The following is a 26,500-nucleotide window of genomic DNA, read 5'->3' as shown; positions in this document are numbered from 1 at the left end:
CAGGGATTTAAAAATAGTTAGGTAAAACGGAGTGTACCTGCTCCGACCGGTTGTAAAGGGTTAATTATATATTTCATGTAATAATTTATAAAATTTGGGTTAGTACGATATAAACGATAGAAGACAAATGGCACGATAGACACTTTTCTATCGTCCACACGATATATATCGTCATATCGCCCAGCACTAATGTACAGTGTGACCCATTTATTTAAGTAGTTTAAGTGTAATTAGTAGTTACCTGGAGATGCTGTATTTTCTGCAGTTCCTGCTTTCACTGAAGCTTTTGATTATTTCTTTGATTCTCAGTGCTCAGGCTATTGTCTCCTTCCACTCTCTATGTAATAACTATCAGATTTTTTTCCCATTTGCAGTACCTGGCATTTCTTTAAACATAGTGTGATTTGCTGGGTCTATGTGTGTATATTTGAACTCTGTGTGTTTCTGGCAGGTGTTTTGGCCACGGGAAAGCTAACGGGGAACCTACGTGGGCCCTGCTGCTGACAGCTCTGATAGCTGAGCTGGGGATTCTCATCGCATCTCTGGACATGGTGGCTCCTATTCTGACAATGTAAGATGCACTTTTGTTACGTGTGTGTGCATGTGTACATGCACACTTAGTGTGCCCTCATCACCTCAGTTTGAATCTCTAACCCTCTTTCCAGGTTCTTCCTCATGTGTTACCTGTTTGTGAACCTGGCCTGTGCCCTCCAGACCCTCCTGAGGACACCCAACTGGAGGCCTCGCTTCTCATACTACCACTGGTATTACCAAATACTCTCTTTCTCTCCCTCTCCCCTCCCCCCCCCCCCCCCCCCCCCCCCCCCCCCTGACGTCTGCTCTGCTCATCTGTCCAGGAGCTTGTCCTTTCTGGGGATGACTTTCTGCCTGGCGCTCATGTTCATATCCTCTTGGTACTACGCAATCGTTGCCATGGTGATTGCCGGGATGATCTACAAGTACATTGAGTATCAAGGGTATGTTGCCATGGAGATGTACTCCCTGCACATGATTGTTCATGTACAGACTGGTGTGTAAACATGTCTGTTTCGTGTTAACATGTTTATTTTATTTTCAGGGGAACAGAGGAGTGTACAGTGTATACTGTTTGTGAATAAATAAATATAGCTGTATGTTCTCTTATATTTTCTGTGTGTATGTCTGGGTGTGGTTGTGTATCAGAGCAGAGAAGGAGTGGGGAGATGGGATCCGCGGTCTGTCACTCAGCGCTGCCCGTTATGCTCTGCTGAGGCTGGAAGAAGGACCACCGCATACTAAAAACTGGAGGTATTGAAATGTCTCACAAACACATGATGCAAGTTGACCTTTTAGAAGTTGGTTGAGTGTTTGCACTTAAGTTTGCGTGCAGTGCTGGGAGTAAAGCTGCAAGACATCAGAATCTGCTTCACATTTAGCACTATAAACAAGAATCAGATGATTTGAATGTGCTAAGACCCATAAGTCTCTTTTGGTGGGCAGTAGTACTTATAGTAGATCAGTAAATTAAGCACTGCAGGTCACTCCTATCATTTTTACTCAAACAGATCTAGGAGAGCTCCAGGTTGCTGGACACAGCTTTTATGGCACAAATAAACTGAATTTCAGTTTGTTGTTACGTAATTACATTTTGACATGTTAGCCAGCCATGGGGCCTCCGTGTGACTTTGTTGGGTCTCTTTATGTGCTTCAAATGATGCTGACTGAGCTGAACTGACTTTGTTTTTCTTCACTAACTGCATCACAAATTGAGAAGATGGGGGAGTGAGCGAGCTCTGAAAATGAGTTGGCTCATAGTGGTGCTGTGGTTTCACATCTGGGGAGATGCACATCAGGCTAAATGAAAGGCCTATTTATTATCCTTTCCAGCGCTTCCATCATGTCTCACAGTCCTCAGCTGATGTTTGCCGAGTTAGCATTGAATTATAGATGATCAGATCTCCATTTACTTTTTTTTTTTTTTTTTTTTTTATCTGAGCACTTGGCTGTGAAGTTTTCAAAACCCATTCAAAAATGTAGACAGCATAAAGACAGACAATCTGAGGCTCTGCTGTCACTAGTGTTTAGGAAGAATCCACTAACGCACACACGCTCTTGTTCATCGCCTTGTCTGTCCGTGTCCAGGCCTCAGCTTTTGGTGTTACTAAAACTGGACGAAGACGCCCACGTCAAGTCTCCTCGGCTCCTGACGTTTGCCAGCCAGCTAAAGGCGGGAAAAGGCCTGACCATTGTTGGCACTGTTGTCCCCGGGAACTACCTGCAGAGCTATGGAGAGTCGCTCGCTGCTGAGCAGGTGGGGCCGTTTGTTATTGATGGGTGGAAATGTATTTGCTTTCAGATAATGTGGAGTTGGACCTTTTATCCTTCTTTCCTCAGACTCTGAAGCACCTGATGGATAAGGAGCGCGTGAAGGGCTTCTGCCAGTGCATCGTGGCTCAAAAGCCACGTGACGGGATCAGCCACATGATCCAGTCGAGTGGCCTGGGAGGAATGAAACCCAACACTGTGGTGATGGGCTGGCCTCATGCCTGGAGGCAAAGCGAGGACCCACAGTCCTGGAAGACCTTCATCAGTGAGTCAAGAGAGGACAGCAAAGCGGTTAATGGGGTTGTTTCAGCATTAACAAGCTAATGGTGCCCTCTTTTCTCCTTCCAGACACAGTGCGGGTGACCACAGCGGCCCACCTTGCGCTTCTGGTGCCCAAAAACATCTCCCTGTTCCCTAGCAACTCCGAGCCCTGCACAGAGGGCTACATCGATGTGTGGTGGATCGTCCATGACGGCGGGATGCTGATGCTTCTGCCTTTCCTCCTGCGACAACACAAGGCAAGAAAACAAAGTGTTGATCTTAAACTCTAACAAAGCCTTTAAAGTTTTCCGCTGAACCCTCTGCTCTGTCTCTGCCCAGGTGTGGCGCAAGTGTTCAATGCGAATCTTCAACAGTGGCCCAGATGGAGGATAATTCCATCCAGATGAAGAAGGATTTGTTAACCTTCACCTATCAGCTACGCATCGATGCTGAGGTGGAAGTAGTGGAGATGGTACGCACAAAAACCCTGAACGTCTCCAGCTGATCTCCTTTAAGGTCATCCTTTTAAGCACTGGTTCAATTACATTACCTGGTTTGACCACTTGCACTTTGACTGAAATATTCACCTTTTATGGCTGCACTGGTTCGCCAGCTGAAACATGTAGATGAATAATTTTTTACAGCCTTTAAGATCGAATTCATGTTGTTGTTGAATCACAGATTTTTACATATAAAATAAACAGTTAATACTTTCAGTGTCTTGACTAAAGAGATTCTACTGTGATTATTAAGCCTATGAGCAGGAGGTATCTCTCTCTGCACTTCAGAGTACACCAGAGTTTTGTGTTGAGGCCTCTGGTGGATTGAAGTCTTTAAACATGAAAAACGGAAAGAAGGAACCTGCTTTGAATCCCTTCGGGCACTCCCCCTTTCTTCCGCAGTGCAAAGACATGCGTGTTATGTTAATTCTAAACTGGATGAAGTTCTTAAAGTGCATAAACTGAACCACTGCGTGAATATAAGGTTAAATGTGGACCTGAGATCTCAGTAAAATATAAATTCCAGTCTGATTTCTACTAATCTCTACAACAGCTGTTTTCTCACCTCTTCTGAGCATGTCCATGTCCCCCTTCTCAGCACGACAGTGACATCAGCGCATATACCTACGAGAGGACGCTGATGATGGAGCAGAGGTGTCAGATGCTCAGACAGATGCGACTGTCTAAATCTGATCGGGACAGAGAGGTAGGTGTGGAAAGCTTACAGCGGGGTTTTGTGTGGTGTGAAAAACGCCCGTAGGTTTGTGTAGCGTTGATTAGGAGTTGTGTTTGAAACTTTATGCAAGCTGGGTCTTAACAAGCATTTGTTCACCACTTTCACCAAGGGAGCCCTAGCAGTAGCAGCAACAATGGTAGGCCAGAGGCAGGTGGAGCTATGAGGTCTCAGGTGAGGTTAGAGGTCAAGGTCAGCTGTGAGTTCATGACTTGGGAGGAGTTTAAGGAAATATAGAAATAATTTTCTTTGTTCTAGATAAATAAGCTGGAACAAAGTGGAGGTCAGGTTCCCCGTACAGACGCCATGTTTTGACTTGAGGTCACCATTTTCTTCCAGATTAAATCAGATTTAGGGAAAGAAAGAGCTCAGTGTTGAGGTCCAAAGGTTGCTAAAGAAACTAAAGTGCAGTGTACTGAGGTGATACTAAAGAAATCCTGGTGGGTAACACTCATGGTAAGGGACACGGGCTACTGACAAGAAAAGCACTGCAGACGGTAACTTGCATTGAGATGATTGTTAAACGTTCATGTCGCCTCCTTTTGCCTCTCATCTCCTCAGAGGGTACGCTGGAGTTTTGATGATGTAAGTTTGCGCAGTAGAGAAGCAACTGCTGTCTGAAGTAGAGCAGATTAGACTGTAGAGTAGCCTGCAGTCAGGACACGCTGTCTAAGTGAAGAGTGAAACCCTCTGAACAGCTGTGAGTGCAGCTGAGCCCTTCAGATGAAGAGTGAAAAAAAAAGCAATGTGGTCACCATGACGTCAGCCGTCGGTTTGTGAAGTGTCTTCACGAAGCTGGGACTGAAACTGCAAGCATACGCTCCTCTCACGCTCTTAGAAACAAAATTTACACAGTGAGCTGAACTCAGGGTCAGGAGGTGTCGCCCCCTGCTGGCATTTAAGAAAACAAATCAGATCTTAGAAACTTGAGCTGTGACTTCTCTTTTCAGACCAGAGGAGTAACTTAAATGTACACCAGCACTATCACATTCACATGGAGCAGCTTTAATGTAACTGCAGCTTTAATTTTTGAAGCCTGTGCCTCCTAAAAACACTTCCATTACATGTGATGTTTATCGTAATGTTGATGCAGCAGTCCAGTATGATTTTCCTCTATGGGGAGACACAATAAAATAATGTGATCTTAATAATTACAGGATGGTGGGGTGAACTTTTTCCAGGGTTCTTCATTGGGGTGTGTGAGGGAAAAGTTTTGAAAACCCCTGCTTTAAATAAAACACTGAATTGTTACGGAGTGAATCCTTTACCTCCCTAATGTAGACCAAATCCACATTTATTTCACTGTCAGTCCAGTTCTTTATCTGAAGGGTTCAGTTATTAATGCTAACATGTGTCAGATGCTTCTTCCTTTAACTGTTCTGTCATCTTTGTTTCCCTCTACCCTTCACACTCATTCTCATTTCAGATTTTCAGAAGCTTTTTGTATCAGGCCTTTTTTATTTTCGCTGCCGTGTCCCTGTAGTTGTGCTTCAGTGCCCACCAGAGTAGATGCAGGCTGTGTTTGATTTTGGGGAGTTAGGTGACCTTGTGTTTTCTGTAGGCGTATCTTTCCCCCAGGTACAAAAGTCCTGGACCCTTCACGCCAAACACCTCCAGAGGAGACAGAGACAGACAGGTACAGAGAGACGGAGAGAAGCAGGAGTCAGGAGTTACTGTAGAAAAGAGAGGAGGTTTGCCAATGAGGTGGAAGAAAAGGCTGGAAAAAGAGATGAGAGAGAGCGTGTTTGTGTGTTTTCACACGCCAGGCCCAGCTGGTGAAGGATCGTAACTCCATGCTGCGTCTGACGAGCATCGGCTCAGATGACGAAGACGACACAGACGGCGGCGAGCGAGATCGGGCGGGGAGCGGCGGCGGTGGCAGCTCTGAGCACCACCGCCGCATTCAGATGACCTGGACCAAAGAGAAGACCACACAATACAGAGCGACGCACTCGGGCTGCTCCACCCCCGAGGGCTTCAGGGACATGCTGAGCATCAGGCCGTGAGCAGACACAGCAGGTTTCTCTGTGACACTGAGATCCGCGCTAACCAGGTCCTTTAACGCATCTCATTTTTCCTCCAGGGACCACTCCAACGTCAGGCGAATGCACACCGCTGTCAAACTCAACGAGGTCATTGTCAACAGATCCCACGACGCCCGGCTCGTCCTGCTCAACATGCCTGGACCTCCCAAGAACACCGAAGGAGATGAGAACTGTATCCTTAGCCCTGAGTCTGCACCAAATTAGATTTTAGGTGCTTGTTTTTGCAGTCACTAGAGTGTACTTTTGTTACAGCAGACACCTTTATGATGGCTTTGCCAGTAAACAGAGTTTAAAAAAATAAAATCACTAAAGCCTTAAAGACCAAAGCAAATTCAGTTAAATTTTGCTTACTAACATGATTATTAAAACGTATATAAGATTTTCATTTATTTAAATGAATTCATTTATATTATCAAAGTAACATAGTATGAGAAGTTCGTTAATTCAGTGAGCAGACATGGAGTTCCTGGAGGTCCTGACAGAAGGATTGGAGCGTGTTCTGTTGGTGAGAGGGCGGAGGAAGTGAAGTCATCACCATCTACTCCTGATTAGACAAACACAGGAAGCCAGCATCAAGCAAGCAGCCAGTCGTGCAGGAGAGAGCAGAGTGAAGACGGTGGGATCTGGGGAACCTGAAAAAGAGCGAGCCGGTGACTGTCGATTGTCACACTTCCCTGTTGTGGCGCTGGTTTCCATCCCACATGCTGTAAAAGCTACAAAAATGCCAACACAATTCCAACAAGGAGCAGAAACAAAAATAATAACGAGCTGTGTGTGTGTGTGTGTGTGTGTGTGTGTGTGTGTGTGTGTGTGTGTGTGTGTGTGTTTATGTTTGACTCACCCACCCGAGGGTCCTCTGACTCGATGAGGAAGGGAGCACTGTTGTGTTAGGAGCGATTGCGTTTGGAGGGGCGGACCACAGAGGCTAACGGTGAGAGGCTGCGGAGCGGCCGACCTGCTGATGAGACTCAGGGTTGCTTTTTGTACAGAATGTAATTTGGAAGCAGACAGCAGTTTTCAGAGTTCATCCTGAATGTCAGAATCGAGTATGGTTTTCTTTTTGTTGCTTCTCACAAACATATCTGTTTACTGTTACCAGCGTATCGGTACTCTTTATTTTCATATCCAGGAGTATTTGCACACAGCTGAAGAGAATCTGCTTTATTAAGACGCACTGACAAGGATTTATTTTTTGATTTTCGCTGCTACTACTTAGAATTTAGTCACAACAGCCTTTAACATAAAAATGTTGGGTGTTTAAAATTCAGACATCTTACCTCAAAAATGAATTTATTCATATCAGATGAATATTTTAATAAATACAGCATATTAAGACAAAATTTCAGGCTATAAATATAAAATTTAAATAGATAAGAAGTAGAAATTCTGATAAGGTCTATTTATTATATTGGCATTCAGCAGGACTATGTTGTGTAAAAATTTGATAACACCTGATTTTTATTTACATTTTTAAAAATCAAATAAAAAATTCAAAGGTACTTTTTGTAAATTCCTGTATTTTAAAAAATAGTTTGAAACATCAAAAATTAAAGTGACAGCCACGCAGGCCTTGTGTTGCAGGGTCAGTGTAACCTTTATTTATTAATTATTACTATTTTTTTTTTTTTTTTTTTTTTTTTTTTTTTTTTTTTTTTTTTACGGTGGCGCCAGGCCAAAGGCAATGCACGTTTGAGGAAAGGGGGGTGGGACTAAAAATAAAAGCAGCACCTACCTGCAAACATCCCACTGGTGAAGTGCTGCCCCCTGGTGGTAAGTTTTAGCTCATTTTTGCAGAGGGTAATTACAAGAATTTCCCCTTCAGAACTTCCATAATTGGAAGAAAACCTGTCAGAGCTCAGTTTAAAATCACAAGGTTTATTCCGGAAACCCATCGAACCTTGCTGATACAGCAGTGTCCACTTCTTCTTTCTTTTTCTTTTTTTTTTAATTGCTTAAAGAGGATTTCGGTCTTTATGCACCACATTCACAGCTGTGGATGTGACACCAAAATGAAACCAGTGCAAAGGCAATGGTCAGAGGTTTTCTCTCTGCTCTCTCGTTTTCTCTCAGGCCCACGCTGGACTGCACCTGAATAGTTAGTAAGTTATTAGACGTTAGCGTAGAGTTCGGTTTAGAGATGGGGGGGCGGGGGACAGTTTTCGGTTGTTGCCATAACAACCTTGTAAAGGGAAACAGTATTGTGGAGACACTGGACCATCGTGGAGAGGACCACCACACTGCATGTGTGTACATTTTTATGTGTGAGTGAAGCCCATTTGTTCGGCTGCGTTGTGTAGGGCGAAACTCTCCACCTCAACTCAAGTAATCCTGCTGGCATCCTGCTTTGTGTTTTTGTGTGTGTGTGTGTGTGTGTGTGTGTGTGTGTGTGAGAGAGAATGTGGGCTCACAAGCTAAAATGAGGAGCTCTGAACTACAGGTGTTTGATTCCACTCTAACGCTTTCTTTTTTCTTTTTTACAGTGTTATCGTGCAGGATTGTTCTCTGTTCATTGTTATTTCCTAAACATTGTTTTTTTCTTGCTTGTACATAAAAATGAAAAATCCCAAGTTTTATCTTTTTTTAATTACATTAATATAAAAAGGAATCAAAAAACTTTGCTTGGAAAAAAATGGGAATAAATAAAACAGTTTTGGAAAAAAAATGTGCACAAACTGTGTTTTATTGTGTATTTGATGATTGATAGTGTAGGTGGTTGGATTATTTTGCCTGTTTATAGACGGACACATTTTTCAAATTTTTTTAATATTTTGACTTTTTAACGTAGACATTTCAGTGGACTTTAACAAGAACAGCTGAGCAGATGATTTTAAATTAATTAAAAAACTGAAATGAAGATCTTTGTCCAAAGAAAAAATTATTTGGACATAAGCTGCTTTCTTTTTGCTCATTTTCAGTCACATCCTTGTACCTGACCATTTTCAGAGGAATGTTTATCACTCCACAAAACACTCACCTATGAATGATTCAAGCCAAAAAAGGCACCTAACTCAAGGGATGAACCAGTGTATCTACTGACTGCCTGTCAAAAAACGCATCACTGGTTTTCATTTTTTCAGCCAAATCAGTTAAAAATACCAAATTTAACAGTTTGATGTGTTTCTTAAACTATACAACTTATAGCAAACTACAACTGGGCATGAATGATATATTTAAATAGGCTGAATATAGTGCAACCAGCATGAACCAGTGCAAACTGGATAGTGCAATGTGCATATGACCTGAATGATATAACAGTGGGTTAGTGTTCATCAGAGTGACAGCCCGGGGGAAGAAAGTCTGTGGCTGGTTTTAGTAAAGAGCTCTGTAGCACCTGGCTGAAGGCAGCAGCTTGAACAGTTTGTCTCCGGGATGTGAGTGGTCTGCAGAGATCTGGACATACCCTGCAGTGTACCCCAAAAAGAATCTGAGGAAACTGGACAAGTGAATAAAAAATAAGTGCCAACAACAACAAAGTCCTGACAGATGCATCTGAACCTTCAGCTGATGCATCTACTGTTAACTGAAGCTTCATTAAGTTGTCAAGAGGCCATTATTAGGAAAGGAAATGGGGCAAAGGCTGAGCTATTCCAAATTACACCAGAACTGAACTTAAACTCAGTGACAACAGGATTTATGGAGTGATGAATCCAAATGTAAAATTTCTGGTTCAAACTGTCAAAATGTACAGAAGAACTCAGGAGAGAGGCCCATTGGTGAGTGTCTACAGCACAGGTGTTGAACTCCAGGCCTCAAGGGCCGGTCTCCTGCAGGTTTTAAATGTGTCCTTGATCCAATCCAAGAAACCTTGTCTAAGAGTTCAGGCTGTACTGAAGAATAAAGACAAATATTGACTTTCAAGCTCATTAAAATGATACAAACACTGTTTTTGCCTTATAAACTACTTTTCCGTGACCCAATTTCGTTTTTTTAAACAAAAGAATAAAAAACATAACTCCCTTTTAGAACTTCCTTTTAATTGCTTTTCTGTTATCAATGCTATAAATTTCTACGTCTTATTTTGAAAGCCAAGCTTCCAACTTGTGCTTGCCGAGGTCACGTGATTGTGCACGTACAATCCGGAAGCCGGTGCCATGTTGTGATATTTGAGGAAATCACTTCTGGGTGAAGTTCCCTGGCAAAAGTGGGATTAAAAACAAACAAACAAACACAGTTAATCAGGTTTCGGGGTGAGCATGGAGGTAAGAGTGGCTGGTGTTAACAAAATAAACTGCTGCGCACGCACACAAGATGACGAAATATAGCACGCGCAGTCTGGCTGTCAGACCTCATTGGCGGCCTGCTGTACGCGTTGACCTCACTGATCATTGTTCCTCTGTTCACGGACTTCACGTTAACTTCTGCTAACATGTTCAGTCTCGTTTTAACCCAGCTGTCTGTCCGAGCAGGCGGACCTGAGGCAGTCTCACTGTTGGTGAACTTTAATCGGTTTAAACAACAAAAAAATATGCCGCTCGTGTATCCAGGAAGGAGCCACAGGACAGAGCAGTTGAATCAGCTGAAGGTGGCTGTTAAACGCCAACAAACAGTCTAACATCCCCATCCAGTAAAAACCAGCCTAATATGGGGTGTTACTCCATGTCAGACAGGAAACTTTCTGTTAAAGGACTTAATTTAGATAAAATATGAGCGCTAACCGGGTTAATTGATGCCGAACAGTAGTAGCAGCCAGCTTCCCTTTAAACCTTTCAAAATAAAGGAGACATTACTGCACCATAATATTAATTCTCTAGAATCTAGGCATGTTATATCAGGTGTATTAAACATAAGGGCCGGGAACCATAATCAGCCCGACAAAGACTCCAGTCCAGGCCACTGGAATGCTTTGGAGAATTTGAAGGAGTGAATAGATTTGAAACTTTCAGTGATATTCTCACAAGTTTTCTAGCTTTTCCTATTGATATTCATGCTACACCAAATAATTACCCAAGAGGTAAACAATTAAATGACATGAAAGTTTTTTTTCCAATATCTACTGTAGAAATATTATGTTTTAGGAAAAAAGAACGTTATTAAAAATACAAGACAGTTTGGGCAATTAGCTACCAGACGTTTTTCTGTTATTTTACACATTTATCACATAAAAAAACTGTAACATATTCTTGCACTTGCACTTGTTTTTCTTATATTTAGATATGCCAGGGATTAAATGTGAAGTTAAACATCTTGCTGTTCTGGCCCACTTAAGATCAGAATTGGCTTTATGTGGCCCATGATGTAAAATTAGTTTGACATCCTTGTCTTAGATACCATAAGCAAAAAAAAAAGCATACTGTAAAATGAAGGTAAACGTGATGCACGGAGCACTGTATAGTTAGTAGTACTGTAGTACTGTGTAAACGTTTTCAGCCATGCTTCATTTCTTTATAGTTGACCTTTCAAAATAAGATGTAGTTACTGTTTGCCATAGAAATGTTTTTATGTATAGGGTTTTAGATTCATAAGGGGAGGAAAATCAAAAACCTGGAACAAGCCAGTCGAATTCCAGTGCCTGTACTGCATTAGGAAGTCAGGAGTAGTAGAGAAGTATGTGAGGGCGGTGCAGAATGTGTTTGAGGACAGTGAGACATTATTAAGGTGCAAGTCTCTTGATACTTGCAAGGGTGATGGACAGGCTGACAGATGAGGTTAGGCAGGAGGTGGTAGTCTGTCCCAGACAACGTGATCTATGGTGAGAGTAGGGAGCAGGTGGAGGAGCAGGCGGCGGTATGATCTGTCGAGAAGGTGAACGCAAATCCGTAGGTGCGAGGCAGAATACATGTGTGGGAAAAGTCATTTGCAAAGACTAGAACTAATGAAGGAGTGAAGTGCAGGAGTTTTTATTACATGGGGGCAAACATACAAAGCAACAGACAGTGCAAAGAGAGGTAAAGAAGAGAGTGCAAGCAGGGTGGAGACAAGTGTGACGGGTGATTTGTAACAGAAGAGGTTGAGCAGTTTGGAGACAGATCAAAGGACATGTTGAGGGTGATTGATATATTGGATAAAAGATGTTGAAGATAGAGCTGCCAGGGAGGAGGAAAAAGAGGAAGACCACAGAGACGATCCATGGATGTTGTAAAAGAGGACATGAAGCTCCAGTAATGATTTTATTTGTCCACGATTATTTTGAAATCCGCTTCGCCCTACATCCGGCTTTGCCCCAGTGTAGCTTGACCGCTGCCTGTTTATCCAACCCACGATCCGTTTCTCGGGATCCATTGAGGATCCTGGCCCGAGCCAAAGCGAAGCTTAAAAGATCGGGGACTCTGTGTGTTTCCCTTGGCTGTCAGACACCTTGACACGACCGCGGTCGGTTTGCCGTTTAAACGGTCACTGAGACGTCGGAGGAGTGGCAGGAAGGTAGACAGACAAACGAGCACCTGGCTGTCTGGCGGAGGGGGGCTGAAATGTGAGCGCCTCTGCAGGCTTGCGTCAAAGCCAGCTAACGCTAAACCGTGATAGGACAAAGTCAGCAAGAAAGACGGTTAAACGGCCACGTTACCTCGTCAGAGAGCCGGCCAGCTCACGGGCCGGGCTATTTTTGGCACGCGCACACACACATGCTCAGTTTAGCTGGCTGACAGCCACGGCTGTCACTGTCGGCGGGTTTTTAAAGGAGAACCCGGGCTAACGGCGGAGCTGGTCGGTGACCAGCCTATCCGTCAATCGCACGCTGACAAGGGGCGGAAAAATCAGGGGAAAGGAGATCCGGTTAATAGCCTGACGTCGTATCGCAGCGAAGAAGGGGGGCCTCACAGCTCACACATGAGGCCCAGCTGAAAGGATGGATCTGAATTTTTACTCGGATTTAACGGACGGTACCGGGCAGCACGACGGGGATCCGGAGTTCCTGGATCCGCAGTCTTTCAATGGGTTTGACTCCGACAACAAGGTGACTGAACAGCCGCTCCGTGCATGCTTATTCGAGTACTGGACCCTTGAGTAATGGAGTATTTCCGTTTCTAGAGAGAGTTATAGTTTCAGCTTAGGTTAGAAACCTTTAACCTAAGCCTATCTGTGCGACTAAAAATCATCCTTAAAACAAATCGATAAAGACACATGTTGGACTTAAGGAGCCAACATGTGAGAGTGTATGCTCCTCTCCTGTGTTGAAATAAGGCTGTTTGAAACCATATCTTCTGTTTAACCCTCTGATCTCCAGTGATGGTTTATTTGTTTTTCTTGCTTACCTGTTTCAGCTTCAGTCAATTACTTTTGACCTTGTGTACAAAAGTAATTGCCCTCTTTGTCAAATCATGAATTAACAGTGATTAATCACATTTTTTTAGAAAGCGGAGTTCAGTTTCAGTAACCACACCCAGCCCTGATTACTGCCAGGCCTGATGAATGAAGACACCACTTCAGTAGAAGCTGTCTGACAAAGTAAAGCAGGCTAAAAGATCTCAGAAAGCAACACATGCCACAATCTAAAGAAGCAAATGAGAGACAAAGTCATTGACATCTATCAATCTGGAAACTGTTACCCCTCCATTTCTAAAGCTTTGGGACTGTCTGAACCATGGTGAGAGCCATTATCCACAAACGAAGAAACCTTGGATCAGTGGTGAACCTGTCCAGGAGTGTCCGACCTACCAAAATTACTCGAAGAGGACGTCAACAACTCATCCAGGAAGTCACAAAAGACCCCAGAACAACAGCTAAAGAATTACAGACTTCACTTGCCTCTATTAAGGCCAGAGTCAGTGATTCAACAGTAAGAAAGAGACTGGATGAAAATAGCATCCATGGGAGGAGAGGTCAAGGAGCAAACCACCGCGGACCAAGAAGAGCACAAAATCTCGTCTCATATTTACCAAATAATATCTTGGTGATCCCCAAGAATTTATGCAAATATTCTGTGGACTGACGAGATAGAAGCTGAATTTGGAAGGTTTAGGTCCCATTACATCTACAAAATACTAACACAGCATTAAAAAGAACATCACACATGGTGGTGATAGTGTGATGGTCTCCGGTTGCTTTACCTCTTCAGGACTTGGACGACTAACCATAAAGGAGAACGTCTGACCATCCGTTCATGTCTGGAAGCTCAAGAGCACTCAGTTTGTGCAGCAGGACAACGATCAAAAACACACCAGCAAGGCCAAAAACCAGAATGAAGGTTTTGAAGTGGTCTGTTCAAAGTCCGGACTTGAACCAGATTGAGACATTTTGGCCTGACCTTAGACAGACTGTTCAGGCTCAAAAACTCACCAATGCGACTGAATCAAAACAATTCTGGTAAGAAGAGGGGGCCAAAACTCCTCCACAGTGACGTGAAAGACTTGTTGCAGTTGTTGCTGCTAGGAGTGGCACAAACAGTTATTAGGTTTAGGGGGCAGTTACTTCCCCACAGGGCAGATAGGTTTGAATAACCTCTTTCCCTTAATAAATGAAGTCGTCATTTAAAAACTGCATTTTGGATTTGCCTCTGGCACCCACAGGAAGTCCTGTTTTTACCTGCACAAACATATTTACTCTTACTAAAGTCAAATGGATCTCAGTGTCAATTGCAGATTTTTCAATATATTCAAACTATATCTTCTTTACTAACCAGGTGTAAAGAGGCAGCCTCCTCTGTGACTCTCAGTTTAAGCTAGATTTGCTGGTAAATGTGTGTTTTATAGTGTGCCCCTGTTGGCGGTGAGTTTAGGTAGCTGTTTGTGTTGCTGTGATGATGGTGCCGCCCCTCCTCCCTTACTGTTGCTCTCTCTTCCCCTGCGTTTCAGTTTCCCGGAGGCAGCGACAACTACCTGACGATTCCTGGTTCCGGCCACCCCTTCCTCTCCTCTTCAGAGGTAAGCCTTTATACTTGAGACACGAGCATCGGTCTGTTTCTGCAGAGGTCCCACCTCTCAGCAGATCCTGTCAGAGTTAAAGGCATTAGAAGTCCCTAAGAGTGCTAAAGGGGGAAAAAAAAGAAATGCACAGATAAAATTTTCTGTCACTTCTTCATATATTTTATAGATACACAGGCTTTTTCCTGGCTCAGATAGGGCATCTGTGGACATACGCATATTTGGTCCATATGTAGTTGAGGCAAGCAGTCTTTGTTGCTTTAGTTAAGTGAAATTTGGCCTCTGTTCTGTTATTTTTGGCCATTTTATTGACAGAACTGGGTTTAAGCTGATTTAAATTAAACTCTGCTCCAAAAAAACCCCCAAAACTGTCCAAAAATGTATCTGACTGCAGACTTGATTTTTCTTAAGTAGAAACCAATTTTTTTTTTAAATATGGTATTAAACCGCCAGTGCATAATATTTTAAGTGGGAGGCTTTAATGACATTGTAAAGGCATCTAAAAGAAAAACCGTGACGGCTGTAGAACACCTGCACCACTGTAAAAGTCACTGAAAAGCTCTTTCTTATCTCACCACCTGCTGCACAGTTTACCTTCCTGTTTTTTATTTTGGCGATAGGTCACCCAGAAAAGATCGTGAAAGACCAAGTCTTACTTTTGGACTCTGTTGGCGTAGCTGATGATTAACAGTTCAAAATAATCCTTGTTTATCTTCTACTGCCCTTTGAAACAAGCTGTTTCAGTTCCTCCAACCTTTAAGTCAGCTTCTTTCTGATTGGCTGCCTCCTGCAAATGTGAGGTTTGAATGGTAGATGGGTGGGGCTTGAGCGTAGTAGATGACTATATATTAGGGCCATCCCCTTTTTTTGATGTCTTAAAGATCCAGGAGTAGAAACATTTAGTCCTTTTTTGGATACTTGCACATATTCAAAGGTCATTTGGTAGCTGCATTTAATGTGAGCATCCACCATTTGTAAGACTGTTTATCAACAGAAGCTGCACTGTACAGTAGGGAAGCAGAGCTGCTGTTCCACTTGGCAAAAGGTCTTTTGGAAACCCTTGTCACTGATTTTGCATCAGTTAAATCAAATGTTTTGGGTATTTTTGCTAATTATATATGTATATATTTAAATTTGAAAAATGTGTGGAGACCTGAAGAGATTTAATATCCAATAATTCAAGAAAATCGTCAAACATTCTCAAAGACTGCACACTTTGCCATCAGTTAGAATTTTTCCACAGGGCACACTGTAAAATCTCTTATCCAGATGTTTCAAAGAGACTCTAACGGTTAAGAAAACATCTGGAGAACATTGATAAGCGACTGTAAGTGACCGTGTGAGTTTTTCAGACGTTTGTAGTCTGTTTATCTTTGAGAAAACGGGCACTTAGCTTTGAGAGTTATTTGTAGCGCGAGCTGGGGCCAGACAAGCTCATACAGGGAGGGTTTGATCCAGCACAGAGCTAAAGTCCTCTTTCCACTTGATGGACTGGCTCAACTTCACACCAGTTGTTTTTCTTTTGTCATTGAAGATAGCTGCCTTTAAAAACAACAACAACAAAAAAACAAAAACCCTCACTATTATTAGGTTTCCCAAAAAGCTGAGCCGGTACTAAAAGGTGAGGTTTGACATGTGCGTTGCAGGAGTGGTCTTAAAAAAGCTCTGAAGAGACATCAATGTAAAGCTGTAGGAGAGTGCCATAATGCAAAGATGCCAAAGAGCCACTCAGCAGCCAAACCAGGTGCAAAATCAGGCAGCATCAGAGAAACTGTACCAGTTCATAAATAATCAGAATTAACTCTACACTTTACTGCCATTCATCAGATATATTATTGGGACAAAGATTGAGTATAGAGAAATGTACATTTAACTTTAGAGAGTCATCATTGTTCCATCAGACAGGCTGCCTGAGGAAGTTTTATACTACCCAAAATAAAAAGGAGGAGGAACTAAAGTTAATACTGAGAAAAATGACACAAGAAGCCATCAAACACTCTATTTAAAAACTATTAAAATAAGATGTTTCTGCTGATGAATACACTGAGCTGGGTTATAGTGCTGCTGCTTTAAATAATAGATGGCTTATGTAGAAATCTGCTGTGCTGTAGGGGAGCAGGCTGTGTTGTCTTGTTGTGTGCATGTTTGAGTTGTGTTTCTTTTGAAATGGTATATTTTTATAGAGCGGGAAGAAAGGCATCCTTTCCATATCCTTCTCTGTTCTCTGGTTTTTACGATGATTACAATGATTAATACAGCACCTCTGTGACAGCAAGCTGAAGGTGACAGTGATGCTCTGTGAGGAGGTATTGATACCATAAGCAAGTAAATTTAACTTGAGCCTTTACGACAGAGCACAAATGAAGCTCAACTTAACAGCAGTTTACAATCTTGCCACGTTAAGTAGCAGCCGTTTTCTAGCATTTACTTAAATCATCCATCTTCTGCTGCATAGAAACCCAGACCTCCCTCTCCTGCCCATCTCCTCCAGCTCTGGGGCTCTGTGTTTAGACACCAGGCCAGCTGAGAGATGCAATCTCCCCAGAATGTTATGGGGCAGCTCGCAGTGCGTTTGGAGGAAGCTTGTTTCCCCCCCTGCATCTCAGGAACTGCATTCATGTCCCAGAGCTCTTGGTCACAGGTGAGGGTGGGAGCATAGATGGACTGGTGAATCACCTGTGCACCGCTCCATTCTCCTCCTGCTCATGAAGAAGACCCTGAAACACTTGAACTTTCTCCACTTGGATCAACAACTTTTTCCTGACTCAGAGTGGGCACTCCACCCTTTCTGGTTCCACTCTGCTGGAGACGGGCTGGATTCATTTAAACCACGTTCATGTTATTTCAACCTGCTGTCCACCTGAGCCTGTGGGATGTGAAGTGTTTATAAAAAGGCTTTAAATGTCACACCCCACCGTCTCGAGTCCAGACACCTTTTTGATATTTCTGTCCTGTAGAAAACAGGCTTTTTATCGAGAATGAGTCATCAGACACTATTTAAAAAGCTGCAAAACTGACTCATCTGGCGTGTGAGTCAAACGATGGGGGCTTTCAGTGATGCAGCTGCAGACACATGATGTATATGAACTTTTAGTTTGAGGCCAGTCAGAGTTTATGTGGACATCTTTTTGCTGCTGCTCTCCCGTCAGGATAGACGGGAACCTAAAAGCAGAAGCAGGCTGCACTTTGAGGAACAGTCATTATGTAAATGTGCAAGCAGCTGCTTAGCTGACTATGGCATCATCAGGTAAAACATCTCAACAAGCACCTGGTTTTAGCTGGTTTTAAATCTGCTTTAACAGTTTCTATGCTAAAGCTGTGAGTTTTTTGTTTATTAAAGGGAAAAACCCTGATAGAACTGAACTTTCCTCCCTCTGATAGGTTAACTGAACAAAGATCAGCTGCCTCTGTTGGTTTTCCACTCCAGCTATTAGCAAATTCTTGTCAAAGAGCTTCCTGTTCCTAGGCTTGATCAATCCATCATCGTCAGAACTTGTAAATGGAAAACACAGTATGAAATCAGTGTCAGAGAAAACTTTGGTAGGGGTGTGGGCTCGGGGAGGCTTAGAAGTGATAAACGTTTGGAGTCGATTTAGTGTGATCTTCACTGCTACGCATACATAAGGCCAGATTTTTATCTTCAGAAATGCTGAAAACATCAGATTTAAATCTTAAAAATTAGTAGATGGGAAAGTATCACAAAGTAATGGTTTGTTTATGCTTCCCAGAAGAGATGTGACAGCTGCTGGCATGTGCTGGGATTTCGGCTTATTCGCCACTATTCTTTTTAATTTCTTTGTTTATGTTTTGTAATTTTATGGCGTTAGCATCAGAGCGTGTGAGTTTGGTGTCATTGCAACCATAAGTCTGTGCCAGAGCTCAGAGGTTCCCACATTAGAGCCGGTTACAGCAGCTTGAATTGATGACAGTCTGGAGAATGTGAGATGGTTACAGGGCTGTGGTGGTGTCGTGTGCGACAGCCAGTGCGGTGACTGTTGACGAGGTTTAAAGCAGCAAATGCTGTTGTAATTTAAGGCTCACAAATGGCTCCTTCAGTATATTTTCTATATGACCATTTAACATTTTCATCATCTGTTTCGTATTACGTCTTTCTCCTCTTTCACCTCCATCTTCGTCCATCTCACATCCAGCCTCATCTCCTGAATTGAAGTTGAGGCTTTAACACATGAAAACATGCATAAACCTGCTTATTTATTTTTTTTAATAGTTATTTATTGTCAGCTCCTCCAGACAGCTGTCAGCGATCTAGCTAAACAACAGCTGCTCGTTTTAAGCTAACATTGTCCTAAAAAAACCAAACACCTTTTCTTCAGTTTGACGACATTCTCACAACATATGAGAGTTTATTGACTAAGTGTCGGAGTCCAGTGATGTTAGATCCTAACTACTTCTTCTTCCTGTCCTCTCCTCTGTCTTCCCCGTGCTCACCAGACGTTCCACACTCCCAGCCTTGGGGATGAAGAATTCGAGATCCCTCCCATCTCTCTGGACCCGGACTCTGCCCTCTCCGTGTCAGATGTCGTGTCCCATTTCGGGGAGCTGTCGGAAACTGGACCCTCGGACAGCGTGGTGGTACCCGGGAACGCCGTCGTTGAAGGTGACGACCCCTCGTTCGCGTCCACTTTTGTTAGTGCTGCCTCTCAGGGACTGGAGCACCTGACTCTTGGAGTCATGACCCAGTCAGGAGGGAATACTTTGTTAGGGTCGTCGCTGGGAATGGTAAGGAATACGTGACATTTTAACCTTTACCCACCTTCAATCTCCTCTTTAAGTAACGCCCATTTCTCCTCCTCCCTATCCCAGGATCTTGGTCATCCCATTGGCTCTCAGTTCAGCAGCTCGTCCCCGGTAACCATCGACGTCCCTCTAGGTGACATGGGCCAGGGTTTACTGGGGTCCAATCAGCTCACCACTATAGACCAATCAGAGCTCAGTGCTCAACTGGGGCTCGGCTTGGGTGGCGGGAACATACTTCAGCGGGCGCAGTCGCCCGAAAACCCGCTGTCGGCCACAGCCTCGCCCACCAGCTCGCTCCAGGATGATGACATGGACGACTTCAGAAGGGTGAGTCTTAAATATAACCAGCGTCTGGCACTCATCTGTTTAAAAATGCATCTCATTTATTTACTTCAGCGTGCCCTTTTGCCTCCTCATCCTCCATCAGAGCGTCCTAGTTGAATCTCCGGTCTCTCTGGCCGTCTCCCCTGGAGTCATCTCCCTCGATCCCTCCCCGTCTGAATCCCCACTGTCTGCGCCGACCTCCAGCGTCTCCTCTGCTACAGGAAGGAAAGGAGGAGCAGGAGGGGGGAAGAAGGGGAAGAAGAAGAAGGATCCCAACGAGCCCCAGAAACCTGTGTCGGCCTACGCTCTGTTCTTCAGGGACACACAGGCAGCTATTAAGGGACAAAACCCCAACGCTACTTTCGGAGAGGTCTCCAAGATCGTGGCGTCCATGTGGGACAGTCTGGGGGAGGAGCAGAAACAAGTAAGAGGGTTTCTTTGGTTCCTTCAAGGTTTTTAAGATTGTAAATGTGCTTATGTAGTCATTTAATATTTATCATTTTTAGGTTTACAAGAGGAAAAACGAAGCAGCAAAGAAGGATTACTTGAAAGCGCTGGCAGAGTACAGAGCCAGTCTCATTTCTCAGGTGAGTCAAACCTTGATAGTTTGAAGCAGACAAAAACCACAAGTATGCTAGCATGACGTCCTGATCACACAGGGTTTAACTCTTTAACTCATAAAGACGACATTTGACGACGGTTTTCTACACCTCAGTGTATATCAGTGAAGACACTGTTTGATGATGACAGGATGAATTTACTATTGCTTACTCAGTATCAGCACCCATGACTTTAATGTGGCACCGCAGATGAATAAAGTTTTCAGAGACTGGATTAGATGAGTGCTGATGCCAGCTGCATTTATAAACTGTGCAGGTGCTGTGCACAGGCACACATTTCTACTAATAATTGACAAGAAGCAGACCTCTCAGTGTTCTGCACATAAACCTATAATATTTGTTAGATCAGAAAAATCTCAAAGGCACCAACACCAGACCAGTTCAGATTAATACTGTAACTTTCAGCTGTATCCATGTGGATGAGTTGTAACATCTTTCACTCATTATGCAGTTGTTATGAGGACATGTGGTTCAATAACTCATATCTGGATTAAAAGGAAATGGTTACACGTGATGCAATATGATGAGAAACTTAAACCATGAAGAGTTTCTGTATATAAGAAGATGTGCTCTGTGCTCAGGTGTGGTGGCAGTGGGGAGTGACTGCGGTGATTAAATGATTTAAATGATCAGAGTCTGCATAGCTCTGACCTTCAGTCCAACTTTTCTACAGATATTATGTACCATGTTCACTGCCCCAGAAAGGAAGTGAAGAGCCAGCTGCTGCCATGTTACTGCAGTGTGTGTCTGCCTGAACATGAAAGGTGGCTGATATATTGCACCTGGCTCGTAGGTGCACACACATCCTACAGTTAGAGGAGAGAGGGAGCTGCTCTCACCACGAGAGCTGAAGTTGAAGTTCTATCGATTTAAATCATGTGAACCTTGAGTATTGAGTATACACTGGATGTTTTGGGTTTGTTGTTTTTTTTTTTTTTTGTTTGTTTTTTGTTTTCTGGTTTTTACTGATGATTTATCAAAGAGCTTTGCCTACCATGAGAATGGTTTTCTTACAGTTTAAAAATGTCTCATCTCATCGAGAAACCGTTTCTATCGTGATGCTTTGGATCTCCAGCTGTAAATCTGGTAGTTCTGATGTTCTGCATCGTAAAGTTTAGGATATATTCTGCTGTCCTGGTGCGGACACACCGGAGAAACACAAATATCCACCTAAATGTTTCTCTTCCTTCTTCTTCCTGTCTTCAGGCACCTATTGAAGTCATGGAAACCACACCATCACCCCCACCTCCAGCCCCGGCTCCTGTGGTCACAGCCACGCCTACGCCCGCCCCCACCCCGCCCACCCGGCCAACCAGGTCGCAGCATTACAACCCAGAGGAGAACACCATCACCAACATCTGTACCTCCAACATCATCCTGGACCTGCCTCAGGTCACCACCCGGTCCCGCACCGGGGCCATCAAACCGCAGCCTCCACCGCCGAGCACTGCCCTCAACACTGCCCCCGTCACCAAAATCATCATCAAGCAGACGCCGCTGCCTTCTGGCGGCATGTCAGCTACGGTGACGACCGCCTCCTCGCCCCGCCAGCCGCCACCGCTGCAGCAGATGCAGAGCACCCCTCCTCCACCCCGGCTGCAGCAAATGGTGCACGCCCAGGCTCCCCCGCCTCTCCAGGCCAAACCGCGGGGTGGAGGAGGAGGGGCGGCGGCAGCCACCACTGCTCCGCCGCCGCTTAAGGTAGTGCCGTCAGCACGCCAGTCAGATTCAAGCGCCTCGATCATTGTGACGTCAACGGGGGAAACCCCCACGACAGTGTCTGCCGCCACCTCTTCTCTGGCGGTGGAGGTTGGACACACGGGTGAGGTGACGGGAGGAGAGGAAGTGGCTGAAGGCGAGGAAGGGGTGAGCCGCTGAACTTCGAACATGTCGAACATTTACTGTTAAGTGTTTGGATGAATACATATTCACATAAATTTCGGTATTTCTTTTTGTCCGCTCTCTCAGATGGAGGTGGAGGTTAATGTTGCTCCTGGCCCGAGTGTGACTCCCACCGCCAGCCCGAACATTTGCGTGCGCGCCGGCTGCACAAACCCTGCCGTGGAGAGCAAAGACTGGGACAAGGAGTACTGTAGCAACGAGTGTGTCGCCACACACTGCAGGTGCGTACAGACAGACCTAAACTCGACTCCTGGAGTGTGCGTCAGTACTTTAAATGTTTGCACAGCGTGCACTACTTCACTTCCAGAGGTTTGTGAAGTACTTTAGGTGGTGGTAAAGATGCTGTTTAACAAAGAAACACAGAGTCAAAGCATAGTGACTCTGAGATCGGTTGGAAAAGACGATTAATAATCCACAGGTTCACCTACTGAAACCTTCAGTTTTACTTCCTCTAGATTAGAGCCTTACTGGTGTGTAAGTGATGGCTAAAATTAGCAATATATCAGTATAATATATTTGACATTTATAATGGCTGTGTAACAAACCCACCACAGACCCGACCACGTTTCAACGCTTTTCAGCACACTTTTATTTGGTTGTCATTTCTACAGCACTCAGTCACAGCTTTTTAGCTGCACCTACGCATACACAACAACAACCACAGGATTCACAGGACCCTAGCTCATTGTCTTTTAAGTCGGCGAGGTGCGATTGTAGGTGGCTCTCAGATGCATCCACCTCCCCCGCAGCCGTGCTGCAGACCACGCCCCGCCACAGGCTGATTACATGAAAATTCAACGAAGCTAAATAAGAGACGAGAGAAAAACTTAGACTGTATCGAATCACCAAATGTCAAAATCGGTTTAAAAAAACATGAAAATAAAATCTTGATCGTCCGCTCAACTCGTGCATAAAAATTCACCAAAACACAGAAATTTAAACATTTGACCGAGATTCCTGTTTGAAAGACCAACATGGCACTGTATAACATAAAGATGCCCCACCCTCAAATATTTCAGGTACAAAAATGTTCAGTTTTCAGCTGTGAGAACATATTTAGTTTTAAAATCAAAGAACTTCATGGTGCTCTTTGATTAAAGTTACAGTTTGACAAAATTAGTTTTGTTCTTTCTTTCTTTCTTTTTAAAGACTAAAACAATTGCCCGGGTGTTTCCATTGTGTTTCTTTAAATACCTGATGAAGGCTGGTATCAGAGGCAGGGGTGGATCTACAGGGGGGCCCTTTATGTCCTCTCAATAGTTGAAAAACGAATTGCTTGTTTGTCCAAAAGCCTCTTATAGTCTGTTTTGTTTTTGTTTGTTTGTTTGTTTGTTTGTTTGTTTGTTTGTTGTTGTTGTGTTTTTTTTTTTTTTTTTTTTTTTTTTTTTTTTTTTTTTTTTTTTTTTAGAAGAGATAATGATACAATGTAAAATTTTCTAGATCTTATCACAGGTATACCAACCATTTATTTATGTATTTATTTATTTAGTGTGTTCTCACAACAAGCTCTTTAAATAAACTTTTGGTTTGCGTTGTGTAGTTTTGACAGAAAAGTATAGAGACAAGCTTCCAAACAAATTATTGGAATGTGAACAGTATGGATCTCTGTCTTCAAACCCCTAAAACTGGATTACAAGTGCATCTTACTCAGACCTGCTTGAACCTAATGTTTTCATCATCCTCTTTTTTTTTTTTTTTTTTTCTCTTTTCTCCACAGAGACGTTTTCATGGCCTGGTGCGCTATCCGAGGGCAGAACTCCACCACGGTAACATAGGACTGGGACACACCTGAGGGGAGGAGTGATGCTCGGAGACGGAAAAGGATGAGAATACCACATGAAATGCAAACGAACAGAGAAAAGACTGAATAATAGACTCAGGTATTGGCACATAATGGTTTGTTTTATCGTGCTCATGTCATCTTGTGGACACACAAAAAGAAAGAAAGGAGAAAAAAAAAAAAGAAGTCCCTGTGTTGTACCTCCCACAAGAAGCTTCTCCAGCAGAATAAAACAAATTCTTGAGTCATCTGCGAATACCACGATTGCGTGGACGGCGAAGAAACCACAGAGGCTCGGCTCTGCTGCTCCAGACATTTCCTGCTCTCGATCATTGATTGTGAATTTAAAACACAGACTTGATAAAAGTAACGTTTTATACAGGCTTATGGTGTTTTTAATTGTTTTGAAAAGATGGGGAGAAAAAAAAATCATCACAGACGTATTCAGTTTATTCATTTCAGAAAAATGAATCTCTAAGTGTGTTTGTTATTCCCTTTACTCGTCACGGTGAGGAGCAATCAATGTGAACGAATTGTTGAGTTTTGAGTCGTCTGTTCTTGAGTAAAGTGGGGCTGGTTTTTGTTTTTGTTTTTTAAGAGAAAGGGGGTTGGGTGGGGGAGCAACACGCAGGCAAAAGCACAAATGGTCTTAAAGCTACTTTGGAGTCGTGAAGAGGTTGAAAGCTCTGAAGCCATTCAGAGACCCGGTGATCTGCTGTCTGCTAAATGCTGTTTGTCACCTTTTACAAGCCGCCCGAGGGGAAAAGAAACAAACAAGGTTATTTCCAACTTAAATAAGGTGCTAAGATTCAGGAAAAGTATCTCTGTCTGTCGTTCTCTCTTCCTGCTGGAAGGCCCTGTATCCTGAGAGCTTTTTAAATGTGTGCTGGGTTTTTCTTAATGAGGTAAAAATTTCTGTTTGAGGAAAGAGAAAACAAAAATAAGAGCTGTGTATCGCAGTAAAATAACACACCAGCTCTGACAAACACTACTTACTGTAAAGGGAAACTGGTGTTAAAGCTTTATTTTTTAACCGGGACATTGTTTCAGGTGAAACGGAAGAATGATGGTTGCTTCCAAAAAACAAACAACGCTTCCCAGTTTGATGAGATCCTGCAGCGCAGATGTACTGGAAATGTTTTTAATCATGAAATAAAAATATTTTATGTTTCAGTACACTCCTAGTGACAGTTTGGCCTCACGTTTTATGGCTGTAGTAACAAGAATACACGCTTTTATTTTCTGTTTATGATTTTTCTTCTCATGTAACAAGGTTAGATTTGCTGCTGAATGTCTGACTTTGTTGTTGTTTTTATATTAATTTAAAGAAAAAGTGTGTGCGCGCTGTTCAGGAAATATAAGTAAATAAATACACAGACTGTATGACACAAAAAAATAACAAAGCTAGACGCTACGGCATCATGGCCTTGGACTCATTTTTACAACTTTTTAATAGGAAAAAAAGAGGAATTTTAATTAAAAAATGTTTGACATTTGTGAAATTGTAATTTTCTTTTCATTTTTTTTTTTTTTTTTTTTAAACATTCATTTTGGTTTTTATTGCATTTTGAGTCAAAAGTCTCCAGATGCGGATGTTTGGTTTCCTGGTATTTCAAGACATTAATGCAATGAAGCAGGCGCCTTGAGGCGACTGCTGTTGTGATTTGGCGCTAAATAAATTAAATTGAATTTAAAAAAAAAAAAAAAAAAAAAAAAAAAAACAGCGGAAAGTGAATCTCACATGAAGCGGAGGAGCTCAGAGTTCTCTCACTATTCTAAATATCTTCGGAAGTGAGTGCAGATAGTAGTGGGAACATTTACTCAAGTACTTAAAATACATAAAGTCTGTGTTTCCATGTTATACTAGATTCTGCTTTACTATATTTTGGGTATCAATATTGTTTTTTCAGCTCACTGACACTTATTTTAAAGCTTTAGTTGTTTTTGTATTATAGCTCAATAAGTGCAATAACTGGTACTAATTACAAAAAGTTGGCAAACTTTACAATGTAAACAAACAGAATGTATATGTATATTATAGCACCAAATCACAGTAACAATCATCTCAAGCTGCTTTATGTTGTAAGGCAAAGACTCTACAGTAATAATTAAAAAAACAAAAACAACCCAACAATAATCATATGACGCTCTTTGAGCAAGCACAAGGAAAAACTCCCTTTAACAGGAAGAAACCAGGCTTGGAGGGTGATGGTGCTATGATGATTGTAAGACTACCATGACCTGTGCACACTGCAAGAAATGTGTCTGTGTGTATGAGTATGCACACACTCACTCATGTGTACACTAGTGCAGAAAGAAACTTGACTGTTGGACAACAACTGTTCCATGCTCTGATTATTTGAGCGATGTCATCATTTTCTGTTTCACAAATATGTGGAAGCCACAGGTTAAAAGGTTAAAGCATGTTTATCGTCTCACACAGCATGCTCTTTGGAAACTTTTTCAGCGCAGCAG

At 43.0% G+C, this 26,500-nt stretch overlaps 1 protein-coding gene and 1 pseudogene across 5 annotated transcripts; both read left to right on the top strand.

Annotated features, from left to right (window-relative positions):
- Positions 1 to 451: 451 nt before the first annotated feature.
- Positions 452 to 7,493, top strand: LOC134623123 (solute carrier family 12 member 6-like; annotated as a pseudogene).
- A 2,438-nt stretch (positions 7,494 to 9,931) lies between these two features.
- Positions 9,932 to 25,503, top strand: tox4b (TOX high mobility group box family member 4 b). Of its 5 annotated transcripts, none has more exons than XM_063468331.1 (9): positions 9,932 to 10,042; positions 14,573 to 14,641; positions 19,094 to 19,259; positions 19,466 to 19,726; positions 19,827 to 20,147; positions 20,230 to 20,310; positions 21,550 to 22,209; positions 22,312 to 22,466; positions 23,963 to 25,503. In XM_063468331.1, exons 3-9 carry the CDS (start codon positions 19,119 to 19,121, stop codon positions 24,018 to 24,020), a joined length of 1,677 nt encoding a protein of 558 aa, XP_063324401.1. In that variant the 5' UTR covers positions 9,932 to 10,042; positions 14,573 to 14,641; positions 19,094 to 19,118; the 3' UTR covers positions 24,021 to 25,503. The 5 variants fall into 5 exon arrangements, with proteins under 5 accessions (XP_063324401.1, XP_063324398.1, XP_063324397.1 ...); XM_063468328.1 differs by having other exon boundaries at positions 19,094 to 19,381; XM_063468327.1 differs by lacking the exon at positions 9,932 to 10,042 and adding an exon at positions 11,316 to 12,735 and having other exon boundaries at positions 19,094 to 19,381.
- Positions 25,504 to 26,500: the final 997 nt, after the last annotated feature.

This window comes from Pelmatolapia mariae, unplaced genomic scaffold (assembly GCF_036321145.2).
Source record: "Pelmatolapia mariae isolate MD_Pm_ZW unplaced genomic scaffold, Pm_UMD_F_2 NODE_ptg000409l+_length_32887_cov_1, whole genome shotgun sequence".
NCBI classification, from domain to species: Eukaryota; Metazoa; Chordata; class Actinopteri; order Cichliformes; family Cichlidae; genus Pelmatolapia; species Pelmatolapia mariae.
The sequence above is the reverse complement of the archived record's forward strand: the minus strand, read 5'-3'. Positions and strand labels throughout refer to the sequence as shown.

Coding starts and splice junctions, on each gene's coding strand:
- tox4b (XM_063468327.1), top strand. CDS start 12,628: ATGGATCTGAATTTTTACTCGGATTTAACGGACGGTACCGGGCAGCAC. Junction 19,727..19,826: donor ACATGGACGACTTCAGAAGG/GTGAGTCTTAAA, acceptor ATCCTCCATCAG/AGCGTCCTAGTTGAATCTCC. Junction 20,148..20,229: donor TGGGGGAGGAGCAGAAACAA/GTAAGAGGGTTT, acceptor TATCATTTTTAG/GTTTACAAGAGGAAAAACGA.